This window comes from Ambystoma mexicanum, chromosome 11 (assembly GCF_040938575.1).
Source record: "Ambystoma mexicanum isolate Mex_15411 chromosome 11, UKY_AmexF1_1, whole genome shotgun sequence".
NCBI lineage: Eukaryota > Metazoa > Chordata > Amphibia > Caudata > Ambystomatidae > Ambystoma > Ambystoma mexicanum.
In genome coordinates, this window is record NC_090934.1 from 1,004,310,324 (window position 1) to 1,004,329,030 (window position 18,707).

Below are 18,707 nucleotides of genomic sequence, written 5' to 3' on the forward strand. Positions count from 1 at the left end.
ACAGGCGCATCGCTCATGGGGTGAGGGGGGGGGGGGGGGGTCACCTGCTTCAGCAGATGGCGTGTGGTCCCCAGAAGTAGCATCCAACCACATAAATCTGTTGGGAGCTGTTAGCCGTGTTCAAGGCACTTGAAAGCCTTTCAGACAGTTACAGGGGAAGACTGTCCTGATTCTCAGACAGCACCATGGCCATGTATTACTTGAACAAGCAAAGGGGCACACTCTCCAGGGCTATCCAAGCTGTCCCAGAACATTTCGAAATGGGCTCTCAAACAGAGGATGTTCCTGTTGTCTCAACACGTTCCAGGGGAACTCAATCTTGTAGCGGACGTGCTCAGCAGAGACTTCCCACTGCCCATAGAGTATGAATGGCGACTACACGAAGACATCGTCTCCAACGTTTTTGCACAATTTGGTTTCCCAGAGATGGACTTGTACGCAACTCTGGAGAACACCCAATGCCAAGATAACGCCTCCTGGTACCCCCAGAACCGATCCAAGGGGGAAACTGTCTCTGGATAACATGGTCAGGGAAATTAGTTTATGCTCAAAGCCCCCCCCCTCCCCCAACTCCCCTACTCACAAGATGGTGCACAAGATACACCAGGAACCAGTCACCATGATATTGGTGGCCCCCATGTGCGCCGCTAACCCTGGTTCTCCCATCTGATGGAATGTCCCTATCTCCTCCAATGAAACTGCCTTGCCAGTACGTTGTCTCAAGACAAGGGGGAAACCCTTCACCCATGCCCACAAACTCTGAACTTGTCGGCTTGACTCCTGAGGACATAGAGTTTTGGCTCTACAACTCCCTCAGATACATGGACATACTTAGGGACGTGAGGAAACCTAACACCAGATACTGCTACTCTAGTAAATGGAAGTGCTTTATCTGGTGCAATTCCAAGGGTGTCAATCCTATTGACTGCTCTTCTACTCACATTGTATTTTACCTGACTCGCCTACTAGACTCGGGCTTGGTTTTTAATTCCCTGTAAGTTCACTTAGCTTCTCTCTCAGCCTACCCTACGTCACAACAAAAGGTGTTGTGGTGGAAAATACCAATTATTAAGGCTTTTATGGAAGGGGTTAAAAGGATGCATCCCCCCATTTCTAACCCAGCTCTCGCTTGGTACCTAAATGTGGTACTGACTAGACTTATGGGATCTTATTTTGAGCCTATGCATAAGGCAAGTTTCAAAGACCTTACCTATAAAACAGCCTTTCTAGTGGCGATCACTTCTATAAGGAGAGTTAGTGAACTACAGGCCCTTTCTGTTCTAGATCCTTTCGTTACAGTTGAGAGAGAGAGAGAGAGAGAAGGTGGTTCTGCGCACTCACCCTCGATTTGGCCTACATTTATTTCCAAGTTCCTTGTGAACCAATCAATAAAACTGCCTACTTTCCTCCAGAATCCCACTAACGTGGCCGAAAGAAGCCGACACATTCAATGTGCACAGGGCAGTCATGTTTTACCCAGAACTAGACCACTGAGAAAAACAAACTTCAGTGGCAGCTGGTAGAGAAGGGATCCTATCTCTAAATCGGCCACCTCCTAGGTGGATTGTCAAATGCATCACACTCTGGTTCTCTCTTGCTAAGAGAGAACTGCCCTTCAAGCTCAGAGCACGTTCTACTCAAGGCACTGGGGCTTCCATTGCAAATGTTCCCCTTGAGTCCATTTGCAAAGCGGCAACCTGGAGTTCTGTACACACCTTTACAAAACACTATTGCCTAGGCATTCATTCTAGGTCTCATTCTAGGTCTGATTCTGAGGTGGGACAAGCCGTATTAAGACATCTTTTCACTACTGTTCCTTCTCACAACCCATCTCCAACTCCGGGTACTGCTGGCTAGCCTATGCAAAGCATGTGATTCTAAGCAGATTAACAAGCATCAGAAGACATGCATTACTCACAGTAGTAGCATTTCTGATGATTGTATCTGCTTTGATTCACATGTGCCCACCCTTCCTCCCTTCCTCCCCGCTCGGGTGGAAGGAACATAAACGTCTTTCTACTTTCTTTTGTATGTACTCAATCACGATTGTATTTTTTCTTCCATGAGGGAGCCCAATGACAATCTGAGGGACCGTGAAGCATGAAGGATTTTGGGTACACTACTCGTCACGTTGGGGATTGTGTTAAAGGCACGCCCATGTCGACGTCCCCTTTCGATTCTCGAAAGACAAGATGCAATACTCTGCGGTTACCACTGGATGTCGGATTATATACACAGCATGTGAATCTAAGCAGATACAATCAGAAATGCTATTACAGTGAGTAATGCATGTCTTATCCAGCGTTGGTATTTTTCATGGATTCACATGCGCCCGCCGACAATCCCTGCAGGCAACCCTTTGTTTGGTTTTCCTATACTTTGGGAGGTTAAAATCTGAAGGGAAGCCACGGGGGCGGGGCTGGGGCTATTTATAAAATAAGTCCGAATGGAGCAGCCCAAAGCACCCAAAAAGACATCGATGGGACACTCAGTGTCCAAGTTCTCCATAGGAAAACGGTATGTTAAGGTTACCAAGGTTTTCCCAGCCTGACGATGGGAAATATTCACAGCATGTGAATCCATGAAAGTTAACAACGCTCGAGAAATGGAGTTACAGATAAACTACTCGCTTCAGTTTCTAAACCGTCTTTCTCCTATAAACCAATCACTGAGCTCTGGACCATACTGCCCACAGCCAATGACCGCCCTCTACCTAAGCCCCTCCTCAGGCAGCCATTACCGCACGTTCAAGTGTTGGGGGGAGTCCTGCTTCGCTCTTCGAGCTTTTTCTGTGTTTCTTTTCGCTTTTGAGAGTTAAACTCTATTTTTCGGTCAATCGAGCCCCTGTGCTCCCATTGATCATCCTACTGAATAATGGGGACCCGTTTTTTGGTTTTTCCCAGTGCCCCTCAAGGGCTGTTTTCGTCAAGTTTTCTTCTTGGAGGCTTCCAGAAGATTCTTCAGGCCTACACCGCTTGGATCATATCAGACGAGAAGGATGGTGCTCCCCTCTTCAAGCTTTGCTCCGACTGCGGTTTGTGGAATGTTTACATGGACAACAAACATTCCCAGTGTCTGTATTGCCTGTACCTTTCTCAGAAGGAGGAATACTTTGTTTTGCTGTGGCTTCACAAAGTGCACGTTGAGGGATCGACACCAGCAATTGGAATCGTGGCTACAAGCCGAGGCTTCTGTTACGGTTGACACCGAGGGGCATGCCTCTCCTAGATCCGGCAAACCTGAGCGGGCTTCTAAGTCCTTTGAGGGTGCCCCACCCGTGGGGGCCCAACACAAGGCCAAGCACTGCAAGTCCGCTTCCGTCGAGGTAGCCACTACTGCGGGTCCCATGAGGGCCAGGGCGCGATCCCATCCCTGGATTGTCGTCCTAGAGGAAATCCGCTACCCCGGGGAAGCTGAGCGAGAATCCAGAGAAGGCCTGTCAGGGTGCGGTGTCCGACTCACCTGGAATTGAGAAGGCCAAGGTAGACCAGGGTTCCGTCGAGGGCCCGAAGGAGAAGGCCAAGCAGGACAAGGTGTCGGACACAAGCAGGAAGGAAAAGGCCAAACCGGCCAATGGACCCAGCATTTCTTTGAAGGCCCAGGTGCACCAGGTGAAATCGTCACCTTCCCTTGAGGTGATGATGACGTTGCTTTCGAAGGCCGTAGGAGCAGACCCGCAGGGTGTTCTGACGGCCAGGGTGGCTTTTCCTCCCAGGAGGGAGGCTTCGAGCAAGCCACTTGAGAAGACCTCTGGGAAGAGGATACCAGACCTCAGCCTGAGGCAGACCCCTCTGGCCCCAAGAGGGGGTTGGGGGGCGTTGAAGGCCTGCAGGGAACCGACATTTCTTCGGCTGAGGAAGAAGAGATAATTTCCGTCCACACCGTCCAGGAGGACTATGATGACAAGGGAAATGCCGGGGACTTGCCCCACGACGAGGGTAAAGGTGCCGACGGGCAGAGGTGAAAATGAGCACTGGGATGACCAGGGCCCTGGATCTAGCGTGCCTACACCCCAGATACCGCCTAGAGACCTTTCACTGGGCATCCTCTCTACCCTCCACGGGCTGATACAGTCGACCCTACTGCCGAAGCCCCCCCCCCCCCATCGCCAGTACCGGCCACCCTATTGACACGGGTGAACCACCAGCCAAGAAGGAGGCACCCTAGGTCTCCATGCCACCATCACCCCCCCCCCCGACCACCACCGCCCCTTTTCTGCCCTCCCCAAGGGACACTGAGTCGGACACGGTGACAACAGGCACAGATGACAGCGCGATGGGGACCTCCCGTCGCCTCCGGCCAGGCCCTCTCCACCGGACGAGGTAGGATCTTTCCATGCAATGATCCCCCGGGCTTCGGAGCTATTCCAGCTCACGCCGGAGGAAAAGAAGGAAGGCTTCTTATCGGTGCCGGGAGGCAAAGAGGAAGACAATCCTTTCGGTCCCACTCCTGGACGATGTTTGGGATGAAGGGCTCTCTCTGCTAAAGAACCCCTCTACTGCCCCAGCGAAGAGAGGCCGGTTGGACAAGTAGTACTGGGTGCCAGATTCTGTGCCCAAGTGCTTACGGTTTTAGCTGTCGCCAGACTTTTTCTCGGCGGCTGCCAGGTAGTAGTAGTCTGGCTCTGCATCTTCGTTTTCCTCCACCCCTCCGGACAATGATGGGACGAGTTAGATTTAAATGGGTAGAAAGGTGATCTCGTGGCGGCGACAGTCATGGCTGCCAATATCCTCACGCTCGTGGCCAGATACGAACGGGAGCTGTGGTTTAAGCTGGCTCAGCTACTGGACTTCTCCCAATGACAAGCCGGTTGAGGCTTTGGCGATCCTTCAAGGACCGAGATGGCGCCGGACCACGCCATCACAGTGGCCTTGGACATCGCAGACACTGGCTTCTGCCAGATGGGAAATTGAGTCGGTCTTCGCCATCACGGTTGGCTCAAGGCCACCAACTTTAAACCGGAGATCCAGACAAGTATTTTGGGCATGCCCTTTGACAGGGACAACCTGTTCGGGAAGGCTGTGGATGAATCTCTCCAGGCCATCAAGACTGACGCAGAGACAACACATGTACTAGGCACTTTACAGCTACGGCGACCGTCCTTTTGTTCACCAGGAGGGAAGTCTATCCGCTCTTCGAAGGGGGCTTGTCCCCTTACAGCCAGCCCTCCCGTTCCTCGACCCAGGAAGCCAACCGGGTTCACCGCAACGCCTTCGTCGGAGGTCTGGGGGGGGGGGGGGGCGTTGTCGACCCCAAGGCAGCCCATTTACCTCCAAGCAAGATTGACCCAGCAGGAGGTTGGGCCTCCACCCGTGCACCCCGGTGGGAGGCCGGCTGGTGAACTTCGGTGTGTGGGAGATCTCCACCAACAGATGGGTGCTGGACGCTCTCGCCCACGGACACACCTTAGAATTGCAACAGAAGTGTCTGCGAATACCACCGGTCGCCCGGGGCGATTGAGCTGGTTCCATGGTGACTCCGGGGCTCCTAGAGTATACTCTAGGTACTTTATCATATGAAAGAAGACTGGGGGCTGGAGGCCCATTCTCGACCTACGACAGATCAACAAGTACATAAAGTTCCAGAAGTTCAGGATGGTCACGCTGCATCACATACTCTGCCAGCTGGAAGAGGGGGACTTTCTGTCAATGGATCTCGAGGACGTGTACTGCCACGTCCCCATACACAAAGGACACTGCAAGTTTCTGCGCTTGGTCATTCCCGGGAAGCATCATCAGTTCAAGGCTCTTTCCTTCAGCCTCAAGTCGGCGCCCAGTTTTCACCAAGTGCTTGGCGCTGGTGGCGGCCCATCTGCGACTTTAAGGGATCCAGGTTTACCCCTGCCTGGACAACTGGCTCATCCAGGTCAAGGGACATCACTGTCGAACACACAGAGCGGACCATCCGTCTGCTGACGGATCTAAGGTTCTCTGTGAACTATGCAAAAGCCTGCTTAACTCAATCGCAGGACGCTCTCTTCATGGGATCCAAGCTCAACACATTGTCCTGCCTGGCGTCGCCATCAGTGGGAATGATATCGGCCATCCTGGGCAAGGTGCAATGGCTGTTGGCACTGGAGATCGCCACGGTGAGGACCATTGAGTCGCTGCTCGGCATGATGTGCATATACCTGATTCGGCTCTGCAGGTTGCGGATGCGGCCACTACAGGAGTTCCTTGGTGCACATTGGGTCCAGGTGTCTGGAAGCTTCCAGTTCTGATGAGCGTCAGATGGTGGGGCCTGCTCTCCAGTATCGCTGGATGCACGCATTTTCAGAGCCCCCGTACCAGGAGACTGTCACAGCGGATGCTTCTCTGGGAGGATGGGGAGCCCACACCGGACGTCTTCACACCAGAGGCCTGTGGCTGCCTGAAGAGAAGACTCCACATAAACGTACTGGAACTACAGGCAGTGTTTTGGGCCCTCAAGTAGTTTCTGCTGTCCCTCAAGCGCAAGGTGGTGAGGGTCTTCATGGACAATACCACCACAATTTTTTACATCCAGAAACCGGGGGCGCCAGATCACGAGCGCTCTCCAGGGAGGCGCAGGACTTGTGGCACTGGGCCGTCGCCCAGGGGATGTTCCTTATTCCATTACTCCTGGCAGGAGTAAAGAACAAAGTCACCGACTCTCTCAGCAGGGAGCTACGCTCTTGACACGAGTGGGAGCTTCGGCAAGACCCAAGTAAACCACCTGTACGACAGATAGGGCAATCCCCAGATCGATCTGATTGTGACAGCGACTAACACCAAACTAACACCAAGTGCTGTAGGTTCGCCAGCAGGTTTCCCCAGCAGGGGAGCATGGGGGACTCATTCTCATTCCGCTGGGATGTCCCGTTTCTGTATGCATTCCCTCTATTGCCATTGCTTCGAGTCATTCAACTGAAGACTGTACCGGTGCAGGATGATTCTCGTCGCACCAGCATGGCCAAAGCAGATCTGGTACCCAGACTGTCTCAGCATGTCAGTCTCCCCTCCAGTCAAGCTGCCAGTGGTCACGGATCTTCTCGCCAGGGCAGGAGGTGCAAATCTGCACCACGGCCCAGGATTGCTGAACCTGAAGCCCTGGCTCCTGCAGCATTAGAGTTTGGAGGTTACGTTCTTCCTGCGGACTGCAAGGAGGTACTCCCCAAGGCCAGGGCGTCCTCTACTTTGAAATGCTACGGACACAAATGGAAGACATTCGCAATTTGGTGCCGCTCTCCGAAGATCGACCCTCTGAGGGTCACGCCCCTCAAGTACTTCAATATTTGCTGTTGCTTTAACCTTGGAGGCATGTGCCAGCCCCGATTTTATCTGGCGGCTATCTCCGCTACAACGGATCCCCAGGACGACCCTCCTTGTGGTCGCGCTGGTTAGTCAAGGAATTAATCAAGGGACCGTTTGAGCCTATGCATTCTGTTCCACTCAAGTTTGTCGTGGAAGACCGCTTTTCCCGGGGCCATGACCTCTGTACAACGAGTGGGTGAGATCCAGGCCCTATCCTGTAAAGCACCTTATTTGACTTTCCAAGAGACGAGGGTGGTGCTGGATGCACCCCTCCTTCCTGCCCAAGGTGCCGTCAGACTTTCATCTTAACGAGCCCTTGGTTTTACCTGTGTTTTTTCCGATGCCTTTGCCACTTGCTGAAAGGACTTAACATTCACTGGATGTGGCTCGAGTGCTTAAGTTTTATGTGGCCCGCACAAAGAGTTTCTGGAGAACTTCTCTGCTTTTTGTGAACTTTGGTCCTGTGAACCATCGGAAGGCCCTGTCCAAGGCTTCCATTTCCAGGTGGCTCTCTGGCTGTATTGCTCACTGTCACCAGTTGGCAAACCGACCGTTGCCTGGCGATCCCAGAGCCCATTCTACCAGAGAAATCACTGCTACGAAGTTCTGTCTGGTGTGCCATTGCTGGACATCTGCAGGGCTGCTATGTGGCGGTCGATGCACACCTTCACGAAGTTCTACTGCATCGACAGGGATTCCAGGGAGGAGTCCAGAGTCGGCCAAGCAGTGCTGCGCAACCTGTTCGCTTGAAGGTGAGCCTGGTGAGGAGGTAAGAGATTGCTTCTGTTAAGCCTTGCCACCGCCCGTGGTTGTGCACTTGTATTTGTGTTTTATTTGTATAGCACTCCAAGCCCCCCAGGCATCTGGGTGCATTTCTTTTAAAGGGTTAGTTGCGTATACTTACAATACGATACATGTGCACTAGTTTACATATGCATTTAAATACAGTACATATTTACAGAGGAGTTGCACAAGGTGCAAAGCAGACATTAGTTGGTAATGGACAAGGAATCTGGAGCTAGTGGTCCTGCGCTATAAACCAGGTTTTGGCTTTGCTTCTGAAGGAATGGAAAGAAGGTTCGACTCTAAGTGGGTTAGGTAGAATGTTCCAAAGCCTTGCGGCACGCACCAGGGAAGTACTGCTCCCCACCTTCTGAAGCTTGAACCTAGGTAGCAAGAGGTAATTTGCTTGGGCAGCTCTATGAGGACGATCAGAAGTGTTGCGCGAGAATCGATTACGCAGTTATTTCGTTGCTTGATTAGCAAGGCATTTGTCTAAGACAGTGATTTGAGAGCGATTCTTTGAGTGATGGATAGCCAGTGTAAGTTACGTCTGGTGTCCGAGATGTGACGAGTTCTTGGATTATTCAGTGCTGCCCTGATGGCGTTTTGTGTTACTTGTAATTTGTTTATATTCAGTTGACTGGTCCCCAGAATAGAGCGCATTACAATAGTAGAGTTTCGATAACATAAGGTTTCTAGCTAGGGTATTGCAATTAGTGGTGGTAAGGAACAGTAGACATACGGTGATGTTTGCATGTGTAGGCCGTTGAAGAGGTTATGGCGTTTGTCTTCAGGATAGCGTAGAATCTAGGTTTCTCCAGCATTGGATCTTTCATAGATTCAGATGCTTGAATATTCCCCGTCAGATTGGGAATCCTCAGTGATCAAAAACAATTATTACATTTTTTACGTATATGGCCCTTCTCCCCTAGAGAATGCATGTAAATACTCCATTGTGGCCTATGAGCCATTCTATTGTGTAGTCTCTCCACCTCACTTTGGGCCTTTATGGCCCCAACAAATGAGGTGACGGGGTATAAGCTCCGCCACAGTCAGCCATCTTCAGATTTTTCACCGCAGTCTATCAGACAGAAGGAATCCTCCAGCTCTGAGCTTTTGAATTTGTTTCACCTTTTGTGTTTAGTTTATATTTTTGTAATATATTCTGCTGGTTTGCCCTCCTTAGGGGCTTTCTATTCTGAGCCTTTGGGCTCTGAGAAACGTTTTTCTTGGCACTGTTTTGACGAGTGAAAGTTCTCCTCTGCATGGCTGAGCGTCAGAGGTGCAGGAAGAAACTGGTCTACATGAAGAATCCACATGACCACTATATTTACTGCTTATATCCACATGACATCAACAAATGTGACATTTGCAGGACTTTTTCCACCAAAACCCTGCAAGACAGACACAGGAGACTTCTGTTACACATAGAAGCCAAAGGTCTGTCCTCTGACAAGGAGTCTGCCAAGACATCTCCTGTATAGTCTACTAAACCATCTGAGAGGCAAACGTCTATGAGAAGGGCCTCTTCAGTGGAAAGGAGTTCCTCTCCCTCTCATAAGGCTAAAAAAGTTGGAAGCCACTTCTATGCCTTCCTTGGACTCAAGACACCACAAGGCACGTCATATTGAAGAAAACACATCCAAAGGTAAGGAGGTGTCTTTAAAAAACCAGGGGGGTGGCAGTCCACGGAGAAGCCGTACACAAGCAGCAGCAAGGTCAGGGACTCACCGACGACCAAGCCATCGACAAAGCCACCATCAACTACGACAACACTCCAAGCCTAATCGTCCACGACCAAATCCTCCTCGTCTAAGTCATCCTCCACGAAGCAGTCTACGAAGGAAGCTCCTCACTCCTCCACGAAGCTCTCGTCTACGATCAACCATCTTCAAAGTCTTCGTCCACGAAACCACCGTCGACGACTCCGAAAATGTTTATCTTCTGAAGAAGTAGAACCCACAACACCATTCCCTGACATCACGGACAAACCATCCAATGTGAGCAGTCTCCACAAGTCTTTGGGAGCAACGTCTCCAATTTCAGATATGCATGAGCCAGTTGGGACACAACTGTCCCCTTTAAAAAAGACGACAGAACTCCTGGGCGTCCTGCTTCAGGAGGAGTTCTCAGACACAGAAATTCTTGGTGAGCAACCTTTCCTCATTCCCAAGGAAAACGTCCCTCCTTGGCAACCGGATTCAGAGGACATGGCTGATCCTTATGACCTGGTGCTCATGGCATCGATGCAAATAATCATTAAGGAATTTAACAGGCACCAAGAGCAAAAGAATAGGTCTTCTGTACCAAAGGAGCCAATAACCCCCCCCCCCCCACGCCCCCTTGAGGGATGCTTCACCTCGGCATAGCATGCCCAGACAATACCCTTCAAGGAGTAGACCACAGAAAAGAACATGATTACCTGAGCCTCCACGTAGATCCAGGAGCAGAACACTCAGTGCTTCAGACAAGAGTCCCCTCTCCAGCATCACCGCATAGACCGCGATCGCCAGTTTGAGATCCAACTACGGTACCGTCATCTGTCAGTATCTGATTGGCAAGAGGACCCGTTCAGGGATTTCTCGGATCCTGAGGAAGGGGAGATTACGCAGGAGCCTGATGCTCCCAGTGAATGGGATGATTATATCGTCGAGAAACCCAGGAAGAAAGACTCCCCAGGTGATTCGTCACCTGGACGATTTTGGTATCGTTTCATACTATAATTGATAAAGCTGCGGACTTGTTCAAAATACAAGTTTCATCGGAAGAGAAGAAGTCCGTGCTTTATGAGCACAGAGACAAACGCAGAAGAACGGTTACCACCATTCCTCTTCTCGACACCATATGGGAGTTTGGGTCAAATATACTGGCCACACCTTTAGCCACACCTGCATTAGTGTCAAGACCTGAAAAGAAGTACAAGGCACCTGACTCGACACTGCTTTAAGGGGTCATACTAAGCCAGACTCAGTCATCACAGAAGCGACCAGAAAGAAGTTGGTCAACCCATCGGCACCGCCAGACAAGTAAGGTCGTAAACTGGAAGCCATGGGTAGAAAGGTGTCTTCCTCAGCATCTCTCATGATTAGTGCGGGCAATGCATTAGCCATGACAGCCAGGTTTGACCGCAAACTTTGGCTTCGCATGTCCCAGCTGACCAAACATCTACCAGCAGATTTACAGGAAGAAGCCAGGTGCATCATTGCGGACGGAGAAGCTACTTCAGACCACATGATTGATCGCTGCTGTTGATGTGTCCGAGTCAGGTTTCAGACAAATGGCCCACGACACAGTGCTAAGGAGACAAGCATGGATGAAGGTCACGAATTTCAGGCCTGAGGTGCAGGCACAAATGTTGGACATGCCCTTCGACGGGCAAGCCTTATTTGGCAAAAAAGTAGATGACCACCTAAAAGGAATTAAAACGGACACGGATACAGCTCGAGCCATCAGTTCCTTGAAGGATGAATATAAAGGCTGCAGGTCTTTTTGGCCCTTTCGAGGAAGCCAATTTTTTTCAACGCTGGAATTCGATAACATAGGACAAGTGGGTTTTACAGGTGGTCGGCAGGGGTCACACCATAGAATTCCTAGACCATCCTCCATCCCTTGCCCCACCCCTCGCAAAGTTCACATGCTGCAGAACATCATGGCAGAAGTTCAAAAATTACTGCACAAAGCAGCTATAGAGCCAGTTCCTTATTCCGAGAAAGGAAAAGGTTTCTATTCCCGCTTCCTTCTAATCAAAAAGAAAAACTGTCAATGGAGGCCCATTTTGGACTTGAGGGCACTCAACCAATACATCAAACGCATCAAATTCAAAATGATATCCCTGCAACTAGTCTTACCGTGGCTGAACAAACGACTTCCTAGCCACTCTTAGACTTAGACGCATATTTCCACATTCCAATTCATCCTCCCCACACAGTTCCTCATGTTCACTATAGGAGACCTACATTTCCAATTCAGTGTACTCCTGTTCGGGCTAAAATCGTCAACAAGGGTATTTACCAAATGTCTGGCGCCTGTAGCCGCGAACCTCAGAAGGTTGGGAACGGCGGTCTTTCCATATTTGGACGACTGGTTGATAAGGGGCAAACTCCTACAGTCAAGCTCAATTGGCAGTATCAAACGATAAAACTCCTAAAAGGGTTGGATTTTTCGATAAACATAAAATCCTGCCCAGTACCCAGCAACACAGTCCTCTTTCTGGGGGCCGAGTTTGACACCACCAGGGTAAGACCATCGGCAGACAGAGTAACCGCCATCCTCCGCTCAACGACATTGTTCCTAGAAAAATAGACGACCACCGTATGCTCTTTCAAATCCCTCCTGGGCATGATGTCCTCATGTATATTTCTCATACCAAATTGCTGACTTCGCATGAGACCAATCCAGGAGGCCCTGGACCACCAATGGAAACAAGCCATAGGTTCATGGGAAGATATAGTCCAGATACCGACGGCAGTGCACAAGGCACTTCGATAGTGGAATACTCCACAGAACCTGCTCCAAGGGATGCCATTCCAGGCACCAACATCTACTCTTCTCTTAAGGACAGATGTGTCCCTTTCGGGATGGGGAGCGCACTTGGCGGACCTCCAGACAAAAGGGGCTTGTACAGACCAGGAATTGCAGCTCCATATTAATGTCCTAGAGCTCAGGGCGATACGACGGGCTCTAAAAGCTTTCCTTCCAGTAGTGACGGGTCAAGTCTTGACCATCCAGACAATACAACCTCCATGCACTACACAAATAAGCAAGGGGGCGCAAAGTCAGATCTTATCACTGGAAACTCAACTACTATGGTCATGGACCTTGCACCACAAAGTCCAGATCAGGGCGGAACATCTCCCGGGAGTGGACAATGTCTTAGCGGACAAACTGAGCAGGGAGTACGTGTCCTCCCACGATTGGGAGCTAGACGAAAAGGAAGGTCAACTGATTTTCTCTGTATGGGGCCATCCATAGATCGACCTCCTTTGCCACCAGAGTCAACAGAAAATGTCAAGCATTCGCCTCAAGGTACCCGGAACATCAGTCAGCAGGAGATGCATTCTCGGTGGACTGGACAGGGAAGTTCCTCTATGCCTTTCCCTCCATTCCACTCATAGCCAGAGTTCTGTGCAGAATGAAGGAACAGGATTGCTCCATGATCCTAATGGTGCCTGACTGGGCGCGACAGATCTGGTACCCGACTCTGCAGCATCTATCCCGGTGGCCTCCAATTCGCCTCCAGTCACATCAATACCTCTTGACTCAGCAGAATCACAAAGTCCTCCACCACGACCCAGCCAGCCTCTCCCTCAAGGCCTGTTTTCTGAGCAGCGCAAACTCGTGATCTTGAACCTTCCGGCGGACTGCTAGGACATAATCGGGGCCTCTAGCACCCCCTCGACAAGGATCACCTACGTGTGGAAATGGACCTGCTTCTCTAAGTGGTGTGAAACATCTATGATTAACCCACTTACAGCTTCGGTAGAACAGATATTACCTTACTTATTACATTTGGCTAAGACAGGTCTCTCCCTATCCTCCATCAAAGTTCACCTGTCGGCCATATCGGCTTACACGACGACTCCAGAAGCGCAGTCCTTACCCTCTTCCGGCCATCAAAATTTTCCTGAAGGGGCTGATGCGTACTTACCCTGAAATAAAATTCTTATCTTGGAAAACGGCTTTTTTGATAGCCATGACTTCGGCCAGGAGGATCAGTGAATTACAAGCCTTGTCTTCAGAACCTCCTTTTACTTTGTTTCAGCAAGACTGCGTCATTTTGAGGAGACACCCAAAGTTTCTACCCAAGGTCTTATCGGAAATGACACTCACAGAGCGCATTGTTCTACCATCTTTCTTCCGGAACCATACCTTGGAGGTGGAAAGAGCTTTACATTCCCTAGATGTGACTAGGGTTTTGAAATTCTACTTGCAGAGAACTAAGGATTTCTGCTTATCTAACAGACTGTTCATTGCCTTCGCTGGCTGCACAAAAGGGCAACATATCTCCAAACAAAGTCTGGCAAGATGGGTTTCGTTATGCAACACCCATTGTCATCATTTGAAGGGCGATACCCGCTCCAGACCGCCTTCAGCACACTCCACGAGAGAGCCGCATCAGACGCGCTTCACGAAGGGGTACCCTAGAAGGACATCTGCAGAGCCACTACCTGGAGAACACTGCACATGTTCGCCAAACACTACTGCCTAGCAGAAGATGCCAACAAGGAACCTGCAGTTGGACAGGCAGTGCTCTGCCACCTCTTTGCATAAGGTAGCCAGCCTCCTTTCACGCCTTTCCCTGAGTAGGTAACGGTTGTGTTGCTGCATGGTAAAGGTTTGTCAGAAATAACTTTACTGCATCTGTGCTTATATATGTACATATGTATATGATGGTGGCATGCTTATACTGCTTGGTATTCTATTCAAGCATCTGAATCTATGAAAGATCCAATGCTGGAGAAGTCTTAATTCCTTACCTGTAACTGTATTTCGAGTGGATTGTGTTCTCCAACGCATTTCCTCATCTTAGATGTATTCCATCCAGCTTTAGCAAACATTTTCAGCTGAGGGTGCCGTGCGTCGATGTAGAGTCTATGGTCCCTCGAAAGTTAACCGTCGAGGGTGACGTCATTGGGTGTATAAGTAGCACGTGTGGCGCCCGTTGGCTTCAGTTCTGTTTTTCCACAGTATACATTGCTTCGGCGATTCGGCACGCCTTGAGTTTTGTGAGAATAGCAAATACGAATATGTCCTCATCGACGCCGACCACAACCCCGAGATCGGGTTTCAAAAAGTGCAGTCGTGTGGCAGACCCGCACCAAGAGTGCGATTACGAAATCATCCTTTCACTGAAGCCTTCCAATTGCAAAGGTGAGATCTGCCCAGCACAACTAATTGGCAGCATCTTTAGAGAACTATCTCCGTTCATCACCAAATTGATCAATGCCTCCTTTACTTCAGGTACCATCCCTGCTAACCTAAAACAGTCTTGGGTGCTCCCCCTCCTCAAGTAACAGACTTTAGATCCTCTCGCCCCTACTAACTACCGTCCTATCACCACAGTACCATTTTTACTTAAAATACTGGATAAAGCTGCCTATAACCAAATTCAAAAACACCTAGAATTGCACAAACCCTTAGGAGACAGATAATCTGGCTTCCACCCATTACACGGAACGGAAACAGCCCTAATTAATTTAAAATCCCAAATTGACTAGCTGAGACACAAAGGGAAGACTGTACTTCTGCTCCTACTTGATCTCTCAGCTGCATTTGATCTAGTGGACCATAAGGTCCTCTGTGGACACCTAGACTCTGCTGCCCACTTCTCCACTGAGGCTATCGGATGGTTTGAATCTTTCCTGAGCGAGAGGACATGAGTTTTCTCTCCATCGGCAGCCGCAGACCTTGCCCCTATCCTTTGCGGTGTTCCTCAAGGTTCTTGTCCCTCCAACATCTTCACCAAGCCCCTGTTTGATGTTCTGGACCGTCTGGGTATCATCTACACTAACTACGCAGATAAACAGATTCTCCTCCCGCTTTCTGGGGATCATAGTAAGGACACGGAGTTGAACAGGTTATATCTTGTCATCAAGGCATGGATGGCCTCTCATGGCCTATGCTTAAAGGAGAGTTGATGATCATGGGCACACAGGCCAACATCAAAAAGCTAGGCCAGGAATTTTCCTCATTCAATATTGACGGGAATACCATCAAAGTCTCCAAGGAATTAAAAACCCTTGGTTTCTACTTGCAGTCCACACTGTCCTTTGACAAACAGATAAAATCCCTGGCCTCCACCACAACCTACACTTGCAAGCTGATTAGAGCTGGCAAGCCATTGCTTTCCAACGACAGCTGCCTGATCTTGGCCAGAGCCTTAATACTCTCTAGAATCGACTATTGTAGTGCCTTACTAGTGGTGCTAATATGATTACCATCCGGAAGCTTCAAACACTACATAACGCCTTGCGAGCAGCACTTGGCATAAACATAAGCACTCATATCTCCTCCTTTAGACGCCAACATAAATGGCTGTCTACAGGCAACAAAATACAGCTAAAGACGTTATCACTGACCCACAAAGCTCTAAATAACTCCGCCCCTAGTTACCTTAGAGATAAACTTCATAGAAGAATCTCTCTCAGACCAACTAGAGCTGGCAATGTTAACTGCCTGGCTATACCCAGATACAAGCTCACTACAATTGGTGGTAACAGCGTCCCAGTGAAGGCGGCTAAATTATGGAACCTACTGCCCCAAGCCCTGAGAGCTGACCAACCTTACCTACACTTCAGAAAAAAGGCTATTAAACATCTTATCTCTACTGACCTGTAACTTCCCACCCTTTAGGCTGTCTCCGAAAGCGGGATCAACCTATTCCTACTCGCCCAATATTTTCATCTAGCTCAGCCTCACTGCTCGCAAGTTCATGCGCAATCCAATCTATTTTTGCGACTCAGTGCTATACCTAGTGTAACATGCTGCTATACTCAGTGTAACACGTTGTAACTTGTATATTTGTACATTGTATATTGTTGTAACTACATAGCCTTTATTTTGTATATTTAGTATATTGTGTAACCATGTAAGCCTTGCATTTTCTTATTGTTTCGCCCTGTTACCTATGGGTCTGGTGCGCATAAAAAGTGAATAAACAAACAACGAACAAGGATTGAGACAAGGGCTAAGAGTACCTAAATCCATAGGAAGGTGATTTGTTTAGTTTGAGGAGTTTAATAGATTCAGAGTTTTGACAGCATGAGTAGTGGGTGTTTTTGTTATTAAAACAGTGATAATGTGCAGATAAGTCTATGCCACTTGCGTGTGCTTGATCATGCATGCTATTAAGTTGTAACTTTGTTTATTTTAGAACAAAGCAAAAAAGAAGAAGAAAGGTGTTTTACCTGGAGGAGGATTCAAAGCAAACATGAAAGACGACCTTGCGGATTATAGTGGTTATGACCCTGGCTATACACGCGAATATGAAGACTTCATGTGATGCCCCCACACCTGCTACCTTTTCTTGGTTTTCTTTTCCCGTTTACCCACTGCCCCTTTACAACATGTAGCAAATGTTTTGCCCCAATGGATTCTGCTGAATGCTACAGTGTCCCAGTGCAGCCCATTGCCCCCCCCTGGCATCTGGAGGGCACAGCTCCAGGAGTTGGTTAGGTATTTGTGTTCGGGTTTGCCTAGTTGGAAAGTATGTACCCTTTGGTGCCAATGGGTTAGTCACAATTAAAAATAAAAGCCCTTTCTCACTTTTTGCCTCTCAGGAAGCACTTCAGACTAAGGAATATCTGGACACAATTTGGCTGCCATTTAACTTTCTTAGAATCGCCAAAAATGAACTTATGGATAGATGTTACTTGGGAGTTGTTGAGCCATCCCTGATATGCCATCTTGCAGTCAGAATACATCTCTGCGCCTTCAAGGTTTGATTTTACAAGTGGTGGACGAAAGCATAATTTAAAGGAGTGGAATTTTGTACTGCAGAGATCCTGGATTCAGATAATTCCTGGTACCAGTGAGCATGGATTCCGAACAGTGAAAAGTACAAGCTACAAAGTGTCCAAATATTGTATTCTTAGCTGGTCTTTCCTCCACCTTCCACAGTCTGTTGCAAGTTTCAGCAGGAGATGAAGCAGCCAGGGAAGGTTTTGAGGCAATACATTTGCTGGCTCACTAAATGGGACAGTGCATGGAACAGTGATGGCAAGTGGACTCCTAGCGACCCTGTTCAGGATTGTAGTCCTCTACAACTTCTCAGAAAGAACTTGTTGCACTCACAGAGCATGCAGAGGAAGTTTAATGAGCAAGTCACAGGGCCTGGGTCATTGGTTTTACCGGATCATCTATTGCCTTATTGATGGAGTTGCTGATTATAATTGGACTGGGGGATATAGGGTGTTGGTATTCTGCCACTTGTCATGACCTGACTTGGCCCCTCAGATCTAGAACATTCTCCCCAATTAAACCATAACATTGGGATTTGGCCACAATCCCTGCTCCATGGTTTGGATCGGCTGGAGATTGATCTGTTTTTGCAAAGAGCACTGGATATTTCTAGTGCATAGTAATCCAATGTGTTTTTGCATTGTGCTGATAGCTCAGCAGGTCCTAGTCTCTGAAGGATTTGCTTTCTTCGACAGCTGTTTGAAATGCTTTTGGGGGGGAAATGTTGCCTTTTTTGCTGGTTTCTTTTAGAAAGTCAGACCGCCCTCACCCTGCCATTTTTCTCACTTAAAAGACATGCTTCTCAAATGGCAAGAGTTACTACGATTGGCTAAATTGTTATGTTAACAATTATGACTTCTGCAGTGTTTTATAAAGCAACTAATTTAATAAAATCACTATTGTGAAGACCTTGCTGCTGTGTTGAGAGATTTTGGTGATGGCTTGAATAAGACTCTGGGAATGGAGATGGCAAATCTGATGGTAAACCTATGGTTGATGGATTAATGAGTAAGTCACAGGGCCTGGGTCATTGGTATTATGGGTGCCAAGGATAAGGCCGGTCGGCTGGATCGGGCCCCTGAAGCCCCTTCCTGCCCTCCACAATAAGTGTGCACCTTACATAGCACTGATCAAACATGAAGTCCAAGGCAAGGCTTCTCGGCTACAGTGCCTGAAGTATGATTAAGATGCTGT

The 18,707-nt window shown here is 49.0% G+C and overlaps 1 protein-coding gene across 1 annotated transcript in view; it reads left to right on the top strand.

Annotated features, from left to right (window-relative positions):
* Nucleotides 1–18,426, top strand: part of EIF3J (eukaryotic translation initiation factor 3 subunit J) — a 214,249-nt gene extending 195,823 nt beyond the window's left edge. Inside the window, exon 8 of the mRNA XM_069624200.1 lies at nt 16,927–18,426. Within this exon, the coding sequence (XP_069480301.1) occupies nt 16,927–17,055 (129 nt within the window). The 3' untranslated portion in view covers nt 17,056–18,426. The remainder of the gene's footprint in view (nt 1–16,926) is intronic.
* Nucleotides 18,427–18,707: the final 281 nt, after the last annotated feature.